The sequence below is a fragment of the Mus musculus genome, chromosome 5 (assembly GCF_000001635.26).
Source record: "Mus musculus strain C57BL/6J chromosome 5, GRCm38.p6 C57BL/6J".
In the NCBI taxonomy this organism is placed as follows: domain Eukaryota; kingdom Metazoa; phylum Chordata; class Mammalia; order Rodentia; family Muridae; genus Mus; species Mus musculus.
Genome location: NC_000071.6, coordinates 123,101,952 through 123,116,553, shown reverse-complemented (window position 1 = coordinate 123,116,553; position 14,602 = coordinate 123,101,952). Strand labels below are relative to the sequence as shown.

Below are 14,602 nucleotides of genomic sequence, written 5' to 3'. Positions count from 1 at the left end.
AGAGCCTCAACCCCAGACTCTCGGGCAAGCTACAAGAGTGGTCGAGCAAATGGTGGCAACAGGTGAATGAGGTGGGCCCCCAATCAGGTAGGGCTCTAGAAGAGGGTTTGATGGGATGACCCTTCATTCAGAGACACTGGGGGACCCCCTTGCACTATTGAACCCCTTCCCAGTTGACTAGAACTCAACAGAGTTCTCCCGGGGCAGCCCAGCTGCTCCCTCCCTGCTCCCTCTGGCCAGGCAGGCAGACAGACACATGGTGGGAGGGAGGGAGGCACGATACCTGCCATTCTTTGCATTCCTCATGGGTGGAGAGCTCAAACAGGGTGACGGCATTGTAGAGCTGCCAGAACTGAAGACAGGGAGACAGGCGCCCCTCACCCGTCAGTTCCCCTGCAGGTCCATGCGGAAAAGCCGGGGAGATGGACCAGGCCCGCCCCCCACCCCCCCAGCATCCCAGACCCAAGACATGGACATGCCTATCCCGTGGAACCACAAGTGTCTCGGACACGGCAGGTCCCAGATCCTGAGGAAAGGGGGTCCCGGGGGCTACCTGAGGCTTCCTGCCTCTCCTTCAGGGAGAATGGCCCATCCTGTGCCGTGACCACAAGCAGCGGGGAAGCCCTCAGCCCCCCCCCCCCCAGGAAGCTGTGGGGTTCGGGCATTTAATGTGTCATCATGGGGAGCCAGGTTTGGGTGATATCTGCATGGATGGGTACCTCGTCCCAGATACTGGAGACAGACACCTTATGAGGGAAGGGAGCCCCAAAGATCTCCTGTTCCCAGGGGTCATCCCTGACAGTGGTACCCACAAACAGAAGGACTCACATGGCCACAGAAGAGGAAAGGCAGGAGGAAGGTGAGGCCCCGCCACATCCAGGATTGGAACCCTTCTGTAGGAAAGAAGAGAGTACGTGTGTGTGTGTGTGTGTGTGTGTGTGTGTGTGTGTGTGTGTGGTGTACACGCACACGCCTGTTTAAAAAACCATATACGGTCTGGTCTCTCTGCTGCCCAAGCTGACCTCAAACTTCTGGGCTCAAGTGATCCTCCCAATTCAGCCAACTGAACTATTGACAGGCCCCACCACACCCGGCCTCACACTGTATCATTGTGTATATTATAAAATTCAGACCAGAAAGATAGGCCTTCTAAAGGGTAGAGTCGAGGCCCAGCACTGAGGGGCCTAGAACGCTGTCGCTACCACACTTGGGGTGGCTGAAACAGTACCCTCCATCAATTATGAGCAGCCAGTGGGTGAAGAATATCAGCTTCTCTCTGCCGCATGGAGGTCTGATGCTGTCCCTCCACTGGAGGGAGGTGGACCGGCATTCCCAAACCCACCCGTTGCCCAGCTACTCACCCACTGTGAGGTCCAGGTGGTTCCTCTCCCCCAGGGCCCGCAGTCTGTAGAGACAGCCCCTCTGGTAATAGTACTGTAGAAACTGAACGCAGCCTGCAGGGGGAGCATAGTACCCGGGCTCAAGGAAAGCATCATACCCTGAAATCCTCTGTCCTTACATGCAGATGGGTGTGGGTGGGCTGGGCAGAGGGGCAGGCCGAGAGCATCCTGGTGACCAGCTTCAACTTTGAATTTTAATAATTTGCCTCAGCTATACATCTATGTGACTGCCTCGATTTTTTAGCAGCTGTGTTCCCCCTGCATGGGGCTGCTTCTTTTCTGTCTTAAGTTGCCCGCTGCACCCAGGATAATCCCCTACAGCTTGCCTTCTGAGAAGCGTATATCGAGTGCCTACTGCCAAGTCCAGAGGTTTCTAATCTGGTCAGTGCTTTGCTGGGTCATTACATGTCTGAGCTGTCTCTGCTCTCAGGGATAAAGCATGGTCGGACCAGAATGGAAGCAAGAGAGCGAGCAGATCTCCGGGAAATCAGGTCCCTCCCACTAAGCTGGATTCCAGCACTCACTCTGAAAAATGGAGAACGCTAAAAACTGATTTCGAAACTTCTGGTAAATTAGTCCATTAGGCCTGGAAAACAAAAGAAAACAAAAAACAAAACAGAATGGGGGACACGCTGTAAAACCAGGCATTCATCCATACCCCAAAAGGAAGAGAGCATTTCTATCCTTTGTCCTCAAGCTGACTGGGCCACACCCATCAATCACCCTTTCTAGAATGAAGGGACATCGTGGTCACTCTCGTTCCCCGTGCTGTTCCCTGTCACCTCTGCCCCAGCCAACAGAAATTACGAACTAGTCCCCAGAAAGCTCCCAGCTGGCTCCGCAGGACCCTGGCAGCCGGGGCCTCCAGCCCAGTTTTCAGTTAACACTTGCTCTCACCACCCGCCAGTCAGTTTTGAGAACCTCCTTCCCCACGTACCAGCCCCTCGCTCTGACTCCAGTGGACAGAGGTCACGGGGAAGACTTACCAAGTCAGCATCACTCCAGACAGGAACGTGGAGACATAATGGTGAGACACCCACCAGCCCTTGATTCTTGGTGAGAAGAGAAAAAGGAAGGAACTCAGATGGAGAGACATGCAGGCAGCTCTCAGCTTCCTAGCCTCCATGAGCAGGGGCTGCCCTGTGGCTGAGAAACGGGCCAAACCATACATCCACTCTTCCTGCACAGGTGCATAAACCCAAACTAACTGCTTGCAGATTAGTCCAGGGACCTGCTCTGGTGTCAGGGAGTTTCTGTGACTTACAGGACACATCCTTATCCATACAGGACCCTCAAGCTCCACCTCTTCATCTCCCCAGCACTGAGATACCCCAAGCCTAGGTAGGGTCTATGCTGGACCGAACTACATCTCAAACTTCTACGTTGCCGTCTCGACCCCCTCATCCTTCCTGCGTGACTGTATCCGGCAAGGTTAAGGGGACGCAAGGCAAAGCATGGAGGATCTTTGACCTAGTGTCTCTCTCTGTAAGAGAGGGTTTTACAGACCAGAGGGAGGGCTGTACAGAGCAAAGGAAGGGAAGGTAGCCATCTGTATGACAGGAAGGAGGCCCAAGCCTCCATCAGCACTGATGATACCTGATGGAGGACGTCCAGCCCCCAGAGCCACAGGAAAGCACTATTTGTTGGTTAAGATGCCCAGTGTGTGTATCTTGGGGCAACAAGAGGTCTTTTGTACACACTGTCCTTAGGCTACCGTTTTCTATCCTTACCAGGCTCTGGGGTCCCAACATGAGTTTCAGATCCAATGTCAATTCCCCCAAAAGCCTTTTCCTGACTACACTGCCTAAAACATTTCTACAACAGGCACTTTATAATCATATAAGTCTAATTGTGCTCTTTCTTTCTTTCTTTCTTTCTTTCTTTCTTTCTTTCTTTCTTTTCTTTCTTTCTTTCTTTCTTTCCTTGTTTCTGTTTTTTAAGATTTATTTATAGCCGGGTGTGGTGGCGCACACCTTTAAGCCCAGCACTTGGGAGGCAGAGGCAGAAGGATTTCTGAGTTCGAGGCCAGCCTGGTCTACAAAATGAGTTCCAGGACAGCCAGGACTATCTATACAGAGAAACCCTGTCTCGAAAACAACAATAACAACAAAAACAAAAAAAAAAAAAACGAAAGAAAGAAAAAAAGATTTATTTATTTATTTCATATATGTGAGTACACTGTCTCTGTCTTTGGACACACCAGAAGAGGGCATCGAATCCTATTACAGATGGCTGTGAGCCACCATGTGGTTGCTGGGAATTGAACTCAGGCCCTCTGGAAGAGCAGCCAGTGCTCTTAACTGCTGAGCCATCTCTCCAGCGCCCCCCCCCCCCAACACACATACTTTTTCTTTCTTTTCTTTTCTTTTTTTTGGTTTTTTCGAGACAGGGTTTCTCTATGTAGCCCTGGCTGTCCTGGAACTCACTCTGTAGACCAGGCTGGCCTAGAACTCAGAAATCCACCTGCCTCTGCCTCCCAAGTGCTGGGATTATAAAGGCGTGTACCACCATGCCCGGATACTTTTTCTTTTCTTTTCTTTTTAAAGATTTATTTATTTATTATATGTAAGTACACTGTAGCTGTCTTCAGACACACCAGAAGAGGGAGTCAGATCTTGTTAAGGATGGTTGTGAGCCACCATGTGGTTGCTGGGATTTGAACTCAGGACCTTCAGAAGAGCAGTCGGGTGCTCTTACCTGCTGAGCCATCTCACCAGCCCCACTTTTTCTTTCTTTAGACAAGGTCTCACTATGTATAGCTCACTGTGCAGACCATGATGGCCTTGAACTCAAACATACTCAGGTTCTGCCCCGACAAGTGTTGGGATTGTCCATCACATCAGGCTTTTCTTTTCTTTTCTTTTCTTTTCTTTCTTTCTTTCTTTCTTTTTAAAATTTTATGTGTATGAATGAATGCTTTGTCTGCATGATGTCTATGTGCTCTGTGTGTGTGTGTTAGCTAGAAAAGGGTGTTGGACTCTGCAGAACTAGAGTCACAGACAGTTGTGAGCTTCTGTGTGGGTGCTGAGAGTTGAATCCAGGTCCTCTGAAAGAATGTAGTGCTCTTATCTGCGGAGTAACCTCTCCAGCCCTGGCTTCATTTTCTTTATGGTGTTTATTATGTGCGATTGTTTCTCATCTGTCATCTGAGCCTCTTTCCTATAAGTTAGATGCCCCAGAGGAGTTGGGGGAGGGTGTGTGTGTCTGTGTTGCTCACCTGTGGCAGTGGAAACAGAGCAGCTGCTTGGTGAATGTGTAATCAACACACATGTATTGCGCATGTGTGCGCACACACACACAGTCACAAGTCCAGCGTTAGCCCATCCAGGCACAGATATGACACTACAGTGGCGTCCCCCATATATACCAAGTTTATCTGCTAATCTGTCAAAGATCCAGGCCTGGCTTTGCATGCAGTTAAAAGTTGTAGGGAATCTTACTGTGAGAAACTGGGGCTCCTTCAGCTTGGGGTTCCTGAACCTAATTATATTCACCTCAGTATCAGAGCCAGCCCAGAAAAAAGGAGCTGGGTCCTCAAACTTCCAGTGCTTTAGGCCTCCCTGACTTCTCCAGCTCGCCTCTGGGAATTGCTCTCCACCACACTGTAGCAACCTGCTTTGCCAAAAGCACCCGGGAGCTGTAAGCTCCTTAGAGACCTGGCCATGGGACCGGGGAGCCTTGATCTTCTCTTCAGAACCCTCTTCAGAGAGGATTAAGGAGATGGATCCAAGGTGCTATCTCTCCAATCCCAGCATTCAGGAGGCAGAGGCAAGCTGATCTCTCTGAGTTCAAGACCAGCCTGGGTCCATACAATAAGACCCTGTCTCCAAAAAAGAAAAAAAAAAAAAAAAAAGGTCAAGGGAAACCTTAAGAATCTGCTATTGGGGGAAGGAGGGGGGCACTAAGACTTTCTTCTCAACAGGAAGAAGAATCTACCACGTGCAGCTGACTTGGCTCTATGTTGCCACCACTCCTGACAGCAGGTAAACACCATGAACGAAACAATGTCTGAGACCTGTGGCTGTTGAGAGAAGTAGCCTAAGGCCAGGCATGGCGACACATGCCTGTAATCCCAACACACGAAGGTTAAGACACGAGGATATTAAACTCAAGGCCAGTCTGGACAATATATCAATACCCTATCTCAAATGTAAAGAAAGGAGCTGGAGAGAGAGCTCAGGGGTAAAGAGGATTTGCTGCTCTTCTAAGGGGCCCAAGTTCAGCTCCCAGGATCCACATTAGGTGTCAATTCGGTGTCTCACAGCCACCTATAATTCAAGCTCTGGCCGATCCAACACCTTTGGCCTCCGTAAGCACCCACTTACGGATGGCTCCATACTCCTACACACAAATGTCACAGAGGGGGTCAGGGTAAGCCATGTGCCTGTGTGTCCCCAGCAGTCCTAATGTACCTTCAGCCTTTCAGATTCTAAAGGACTCTGGCTCCAGTTTCTTAACAGTCAAGGCAATTTGCCAGATTTCATACTTTCCACTTAACGAGCAACCAAGAGGTCTCGATGCAACCTCCCCAGAGCTTTGCGAGGCAGATCTTGGCTGCCCCGGGGCCCCCTTTGTCCTACTCCTGCTAAAGCTCCCCAGAGAGACTCTCCTGGTGTGGGAGCAGCTTGGGCTGGATGCAGACCCCGGGCAACAAGCCTGACTGAGCAGGGGCTTTTAATTTCACAGCTCGCTGTGCCCGGAGCCCGGCTCTGACAGATGCCACCAATAAACACGGCTGGGCAACAACGGGTGGAACTAGAGATCCACCTTCCTCCCCAGCTTCGCATTCATGAGCACCGTCTTCTCCATAGCCCAAGGCTCTGGGCCGGTTCTCTGCATATGTGTTTATGTAACAGTTTTCATTGTAACAGAATTTAGATACTATACGATTCAGTGGGTTTAAGTGTTTCCTCCCGGCTGGCTGGCAAACCAGCACTAGAATCAATTGTAAACCTTTGTTTCACCTCTACTAGACCTGGATCACTTAGGTATCACTTTCTGGACCTGTTTGCTACAAAAATGCAGCTTGCAAGGGCATTGTGGGCTCTGGGAAGAGCAGGTACACTTGTGTCTGGAATGTTGGGACAGAACGTACTGGTTGCTGGGCTGTGCGGGGGAGAGCCCACCGCTTCTCCCTGCAGGACACATTAGCTTGCATTATAAGCATAGGGTGTACCAGGCGCACTGCTTAGCACCAGGTGGCCTCTGGCTTTGTGCTTTGGATTTTCAGGAGAGCCAGTGGGATGACTTCTGCGGGAAATGTTTGTTCTAAGTCTAGCCCCTAAAACAAAACAAAAACAGTGGGAACCGGGACCATGGCTGGCTCCTTGCAATCATTCTGACCCAGAGGGGAGGGCTCCTTTGCCACCTGTCAATCGTCAGCCATTCTGGCTCCCAGGCCTCTGCTTTCTTATGGGGCAGCACCTCAACCAGTCAGGGGTTTGAATGGAGAGGAGGAATCTATCTGACAGCTCAGCGTCAGCCCGCCACAGTGATTGGCTCGGGAAGTCAGCAAATGACTCAAGCCTAGCCAATCAGAAGTCGGTGTCAAGACTCCCGCTGGCTCTGTGGGAATGACAGGAAGATTTCCTGCTCCAATAGCCAGTGACACTTCTGGAACCTCTCTTGCCTCCTTAACCTTCCCAGATAAAGAGCAGTAAACGCCCTTCAGATTTGGTCCCTGTTAGGTGGGTTTCTGACATTTGCAAAATGAAAGGGAAGGTGGCTGTTTATTGAGCTAATGAGTCACACCAGCTGGGGAAGGTATCAGACTCACAATATCTCTATCTCAAAGTAGGACAGTCCCCACCCCTCACCCCAGACCTGCTTTCCATGACCCCTAGGTACAAAGCAGGAACATGGACAGACGGAGTTTAGGTTTGTGCTTCAAGGAGCCCATCACAGGAGGCCCATGTGGTTCAGGTCTGCTGTCCCAAGACACCTAGGTATCCCCCAAAGACCTCTCAGCACTGAAGGGCCCAGATTTCATTCATCTCAGCAAGGCTTATGGAATGCTTACTGGGTACCAGCCCTGCACAGGCCCTGTGGTGCTTAAGGGGTGGAAGACAGACCAGAGGGATGGCTCAGTGGGAGGGGACCTGCCACCAAGCCTGACAACCTGAATTCAATCACCAGAGCCTTCATGGGGGACTCCCAAGGGCTGCACTGTACTTCCCACACACACATGGTGGCATGTGCCTACCCACAGACTCACAGACCATTAAATAAAGTAAATTTTAAAAAATGAAGACCCAACTGCATATGCACACCCACCCATATACAGACAATAAACAAATGTAAAAAATAAGATATATATAGCTGCAAATGCATGCCTACATATACCTATAAGAAAATAAATATAAAAATTAAGATGAACATGGCTGCATATGCATTTCCCAGATACACACAAACAATACATAAGTAGACAATAAAATTAATGTAAAAAATTAAGATGAATGGAGTTGCCCACCTGCCTTGCTCCGCCTCCCCACAGACTGGCCGCAGCTCCTGTCAATCATTCTAGAAGCTAGGGCCCAATGGGTCTATTCCAGGTTCTCCTTCCCTGGGGATTGAGTTCTAGTTCCACTATTGCATGGGATTCTGCGTTTTAAAAAGTTTGTGCCGGGCAGTGGTGGTGCACACCTTTAATCCCAGCACTTGGGATTCAGAGGCAGGTGGATTTCTGAGTTCGAGACCAGCCTGGTCTACAGAGTGAGTTCCAGGTCAGCCAGGGCTACACAGAGAAACCCTGTCTTGAAAACAAAACAAAACAAAAAACAAAAACAAAATAAACCAAGCCCCCCCCCCAATTAAAAGTCTATGAGTGATCCCTAGAGACAAAGAGTGACTTATCTCAAAATCTCTAACCCAGCATCTGGAGCCGAGGGGACGTGGGGGCAGGGGCAGGGCAGACCCACAAACACAGCAAAAGCAATCATCCCTGTCCCAAGGAACCCAGAAAAGCTCCTGCTAAACTGAAGCAAGTGAGGTGTGGTCTGGAACTCCACCCAGCTGACACCTTAGTGCCCCTGGTGAGCCTCATCATTCTAGGGGACCCTCTCTTGTAATTCTGTCCCTTTCTTTCTGGTAATGGCTGGTCCACAGCTAAACATACTAAAGCAAACACAAAAACAAACTAACTACTACCAACATGCTCTCAGAAGTTCTTCGTTATTTGTCTCTCTGTATATCTATGTCTATATATCCATCCATCCATCCATCCGTCCATCCATCCATCCACCCATGTATGCACATATGTGCATTTACCCAAGCATTCAATCCCCTGGAGCTGAGCTACGGGCAGTTGTGAGCTGCCTGATGTGAGTGCTGGAATCCAACTCCAGGTCTCTGCAAGAATAATCCACGCTCTTAACCACTGAGCCATCATCTCTCCCCCTCCACCCTCCCCCACCCCACCCCCCATACTCAGAATGTGTTCAACAGAAACAATGAGACTGACAGCAAGCCCCCCGGGACAGGAGGTAACCAGAAAGTCAAAGAAGAAGGGGAGGGAGAAGAGAAGACAGAACTTGGTGTGGTGGCACATGAATTTCATCCCGACATTTGAGAGCCAGAAGAAAGGGGATCTCTGTGAGTTCAAGGCCAGCCTGGTCTATGTAGCTAGTTCCAGGCCAGCCAGGGCTACAAAGTGAGACCCTGTTTCAACAACTATTAAAAAAAAAAAAAGGCAGGAGGACAGTTGCCAGACATGGTGGTACACATCTGTAACCTCAGCAACGGAGGGGGCTAAAGCAGGGAGAACCCAGTCTGGGTGACAGTGAAGCCTCGGTCTCAAAAGAAAAGAAAAAGAAACAAATAAAATGGGGGAATGGGGGTGGCGGTTTGAGATGTGAAGGACTCATTCATGGCCCAGGTTGTACGTGGAGATGGCTTCGTTGGCACACACAGGACAAGGGATGAGGACTGCTCGAGAGACAATGACTTCATCTACCTGCTACAGGCTATGTCCCTAAGCGCTGCTGTGCCCCCTGGTGGGACGGCAGGTCTGGTCCTTACCTCTTGGCTCAGTGTTCAGGGTGAGAACACGCGGGGGAAGAACCTGCCGCGAGAGACAACCAGGGTGTCACATGGCTTTGGAGGGTGGTTGGCAGATGATGTCCCAGGTTCCCAGTTTTGGGCGTTGAGAAGGGGTGACTTTAGCTGTCCCAGAACTCGCTCTGTAGACCAGGCTGGCCTCGAGCTCAGAGATCTGCCTGCCTCTGCCTCCCGAGTGCTGGGATTTAAGGCGTGCGCCACCAGACCCAGTGGAGGGCTCAGCTCTCTTACTCTTGCCTCTCTCTCTTGCCCTCTCGCTCCCCCTCTCTCCACATTCCCTTCCCCTACTCCACGTGCCCATGGCCAGCCTCTACTTCTCTACTCTCCCTCTCTCTGCCTTTCTCAGCCTCTACTACCCTCTTAGCTCCCCTTCCATAATCTCAGGCTCGCCCTGGGAAAGTGGGGTAAGGTTTCACTCCTCACAACTCTCCACCATGACAATAAATGCCTTAAAACAAAACAAAACAAAAAAACCAACCAACCAACCAAACCTCAGCTCGAGGCTGATCCTCAGTCGTCTTCAGGAGAGTGGAGCCAACAGGATGGCCTCAGGGACAGGGCACTTGCCTCTAGGCCTAACCAATCTAAGCTTAGCTCCCAGGAAAGAAGTGAGAGCCACAAGCTATCCTTAGCCCTCCACACTGGCCCTGCCTGAGGTAAAGGAATAATTTTAAAAAGGAAGTAGGGAAGGGAATAGGAAGTTAAGGGACTTTTAGAAAACAGGTCCTATGGTGGCAAGTTGTGGATTTTTTTTTTTCTTTTTTGAGACAGGATCTCACTATGTGTAGCCCTGGCAGACCTGGAATTCACAAGAGATCCACCTGCCTCTGCCTCCATGGCAGACCTGGAATTCACAAGAGATCCACCTGCCTTTGCCTCCATGGCAGACCTGGAATTCACAAGAGATCCACCTGTCTCTGCCTCTGCCTCCGCAGTGCTGGGAGTAAAGGTGTGTACTACTGCTCTTAGCATATTACGGATCTTTTAAAAATATCTTATGTGTATTTATTTATCGTAGGTGAGAGTGTATGGAGGGCAGGGAAAAACAAAACCTTTATGGCTTTATGGTTGGTTTTCTCCTGCCACTTTGCGAGTCCCAGGAACAGGTCAGGTGGTCAGGCTTGTGATAAGAGCCTTTGCCCACCACAATCGTGCCAGCTGTAGATGTTGGGAACCAAACATGGGTCCTCTGCAAGAGTAGAAAATGCTCCTAACTGCTGGGCCATTCTCTCCAGTCCCCAAGTCACGGATCTTGACTGGGTTCCAGGGCTCTGCTCAGAGGTAGGCAGAGCTGATAGAAGATGAAGGTGGCGTCCTGAATTCAGGGCCATTGGGGATCTCCTTATGCCTAGATTCAGACACTGACATTGAGACACGGTGACTCTCCCAAGGGACACTGAAACAGTCCAGAGAGGGACCATGGCCGCTCAGAGACACCCTGGGATCCCCTGGGAAACTACAAGGCAGGGTTTCCATAAGACCCTCATCTCTTGTGCAAGACATTCAGCTCCTTTCACCAAAGTCCATTCATCCCAACAGTAACAATGTTTCTCTGGGGCCCCACCCCACTCGCGACACTTGCATCTGTGTTGCTGATGGATCTAGGAGAAGGTGAGACCATTATCAAATGCCTCCAAGCTTCAGACCCATGAGGAAATGGCAAATCCATCCTGGGCTAGGCTCAGAGAAATTGCAAAGCCTTCTTTCCTAGTCCAACTACAAAAGATGATAGTATATGCAAGAAATATCTATTGTAGCTTTCTCCCCTCCCCACACCTCCAGCCCGGGCATTTACAGACTGAAGACTGTTCCCCCCTGCAGACACTGTTCCTCTTGAGATCAGCTAAACCTGTCTCCTTGGTCCAGCTGTATGCAATAACCACATATCTGTGTTCAACTCTATATTATAAACACACTGATTTCTGGGATGCTGCAGGTTCTCCATCAGAGAGCCCTGTCCACCTGAACCCAGTTGTTTCTGCGTGTCTATGTGTCTGCCTGTCTGTCCATGTGACTGTCTTTGTCTATTCTTCATTCCCTCAGAACCTAGTCAGTTCCCTGGAACTGTGATAACCGTGGCACTTGAGCCTGGCCAATCACAGCCTTCCATTCTCTGGCAACAAGGACTGGTTCAGAGACAGGCATGCGGTCCAGCCAGTGCCTGCTCCCGGCCAATGGAGCAATGGTGGTAAGACTCTTGGCAGAAAGAAAACATACCCTGTTTGCTAGGAGTGAGGGCGTAAGCCCAGGGCTGTTGGATCACCTTATACAGAGCCCAAGAATAGGCAGTACTGAGTGGGAGGTGAAGGATGAGAGAGAAACCGAGGATCACTCAGTGTCTGAGACCTTGAAAGGACCTGAGATCAGTCCCAGTGAACCTCCTGTATTTTTATGAGACGACAGATTTCTAACAGTAAATCAGCCTGACTTGGGGTTTCTGTCACTTGTCACCAAGAGACTGACCATAAAGTGGACGTTATTATGACCATGGTATCAGGCATGGTCTCTTCCACCCTGGATGTGAGCATCCCTGGCTCCCTGTTCCTCCAACCGACTGTCCATCCCCACAGGTCACGCCTCTAGTTACCTGGAACCATTGCTGATGAGGATGCTCTCTCGAATGGTCAAGGTGCAGTAATACCACACGAGCAGGAAGTTGAAGACTTCATCGGTCACCCTGGTTGGAAGAAACATCCCTCAGGGAACAGTCTGAGCTCTCCACTCACTGAGAGGACAGCCAGGACCAGACCTGCCCAGTGTTCGCATCAGTTCACATCAAGGGTGTCTCCTCTTGCCTGTGCCTGGACCCTGGGCCATCTCTACCTGGCCCCATCCACATCCCAAGACCTAGCAGAGGCTCCTTCCCTAGCCCTCCAGCCCACACGGGAACTAGAGTGCGACAGGTCTAAGCTGTACAACACCAGTGATTGAGGAAAGCGATGAGAGAGAGCCTTGAAAGAGCGTTCTTGGAACTCAGAGCCAGCACGGTCCTGCAACATCCTGACCTCTCACTTCAGTCTCCAGAGTGGTGACAGACCATGTTGCTGTTATGTTCTCTAGTTGGCAAAACCTCACTAGAGAGATCTTAGGAGACTCGTGGATAAGCGGAGGGGAGAGAAATAGGAAAATGCCCAGGCTCTAGGGGGATGTTCAGACACTGGATCAGAACACGACATACCACAGGTTGCCCTGGGAGGAACCCAGAGGCCTCAGTGTAAGGGCCTGTGATGGCATCCCAAGAATGCCAACTCTCTTCCGGAGGGGCAGAGGAGCAGGCATTGCTGGTGTGCACAGCCTTTGCCCTCGGGAGCAAGAGCCAGGCAGTGGCAGCAGGCAGGCATGGACTAAGAGCCTGCAAGGACCTTTATTGGGAAATTCAAGTAGCCGGGACAGCAGCTGGACTCTCTCGGCAAAGTTCACGGCAGGAAATAAACCCTTGATATTTAGGCCAAATGCCTAAACCATACTTGGCTGCCTCCTCGCTTTACAGCAGAAAACCCAAGCAGAGAGGGGAATGGACCAGACCCTCCTGGTGGTGTACGGTTCCTTCCTTCACCCTCAGCTCAGCACCGTCTGCTCTCCCTCCTTCTCTTCCATCAGTGATGGGCAGAAACTGGGAACTATCACATAGTGAATGGCTATAACCCCGTGAGGTGCGGCTTCTTGCCACTGCCTGACAAACGGAGAGGTTGGGGACCCCATAGGGATCTGCCCACAGATACAACCATCCTGCCTCAAGGCCAGGATGTAAATCCAGATAGCCTGGGCTGCCTCTTCTTGTTTTTCGAGCATCAATCTTTCTATGTATCAACTGTCTTATATATCCCAAGCTGGCCTCCAATTCTCCATAGTCAACGATGACCTTGAACTTTGGATCCTCCTGCCTCCACTCTGTGAGTGCTGGGACTGCAGGGGTGTACCGCCACACCTGGTTTATTCAATGCTGAAGACTGAACCAAGGCCTTCTTGCATACAAGCAAGCACCCTACCAACAGGGTTACATCCTCAGCCCTACTGATTTATTTATTTTGTAACTGAGATATAATTCACACACCATAAAAAAAAAATCCCTTTTAGAGGTAGGAGGATTTCTGAGTTTGAGGCTAGCCTGGTGTACAGAGTGAGTTCCAGACCAGCCAGGGCTACACAGAGACCCTCTATCAAAGCAATCAATCAATAAATATTTAAAAAGCATGTAGTTTGGTTATCTTTTATTCATTCTGTAATACTGCTAACTAATTCTAGAGCATTCCAGCATTCTCTAAAATAAAATAAAATAAAATAAAATACTGGTGCCCTTGAATTGCTATTCCCTATTCCTGCGTCCCCTGGCAAGTTCTGCCTCACTGTGTGTCTCTCTGAACCCCTCCCTCTGGACATTTCGTACCAATGCACATGTATAAGACATGTGCCTGTGTCCCTGTGTTCTTTCACTTAGCATGATGCTGTCAAAGCTCATCCATGCTGTGGCATGTCAGTGCTGTGCTCCACGCTGAGGCTGTGTCACATACCACAAACCACACTAGACTCCGCCCACTACTCCATCATGAGGCCCTGTCAGGCAGCAGCTATTCCACAAGGCCTGCTAGATGGATACGGGGTGGGCAGGGATGCTGTTTCCTGGCAGAACTGTTCCCTCCCCAGCCTACAGCAGTTCCGGGTTAGGGAAACAGAAAAGACTGCCTCCCTGGGGACCCCCCTCCTCGTGCCCTCGTGCCTTCCCTCACACACACCGCTGCTCCCCATTACCTGTAATGAAGGACAAATCGACACGCCACAGCACCCAGAAGAAGAATTATGGTCAGGTAGAGCTTAAACTTCTCATACTCATCCTTGTAAGCAAACCTGCCATGACAGACACCCCAGAGATGGTCTCAGATCGCTGCCATCCCGCTGGGCACCGCCAGCCCCTAGCCCTGCCTCTGATGCCATGTCCTGTCCGTTGATCTGCAGGGGAACCTGGCCTTCAACCGGTGATGTCTAGTGAGGGGAAGGGGACCGACTGCAAAAGGGCCCTGTACCTGGGCTTTGAGGCCATGTTGGGGACAGACAAGGGTCACAGGCAAGTTTTCTTTACCCTTACCTAAAGATTACAGCAAAAACTAGGGCTAAGGGCAGCTGGAAATGTCACCTAGATTTGGTTGGAC

At 50.4% G+C, this 14,602-nt stretch overlaps 1 protein-coding gene across 6 annotated transcripts in view; it reads right to left on the bottom strand.

The window, feature by feature from the left end:
* Positions 1-14,602, bottom strand: part of Tmem120b (transmembrane protein 120B) — a 41,949-nt gene that overhangs the window by 1,660 nt on the left and 25,687 nt on the right. For 3 of the 6 annotated variants that reach the window (XM_006530390.4, NM_001039723.2, XM_011248230.3), the window contains 7 exons: positions 14,205-14,300; positions 12,043-12,132; positions 2,387-2,452; positions 1,925-1,986; positions 1,362-1,454; positions 829-893; positions 284-352 (listed from right to left, as the gene is read on the bottom strand). In XM_006530390.4, the coding sequence (XP_006530453.1) occupies positions 284-352; positions 829-893; positions 1,362-1,454; positions 1,925-1,986; positions 2,387-2,452; positions 12,043-12,132; positions 14,205-14,300 (541 nt within the window). Of the gene's footprint in view, positions 1-283; positions 394-828; positions 894-1,361; positions 1,455-1,924; positions 1,987-2,386; positions 2,453-9,416; positions 9,460-12,042; positions 12,133-14,204; positions 14,301-14,602 lie in introns of those variants that run through there. The other 3 variants (XR_003955668.1, XR_387570.4, XR_001784711.2) reach the window with 2 other exon arrangements.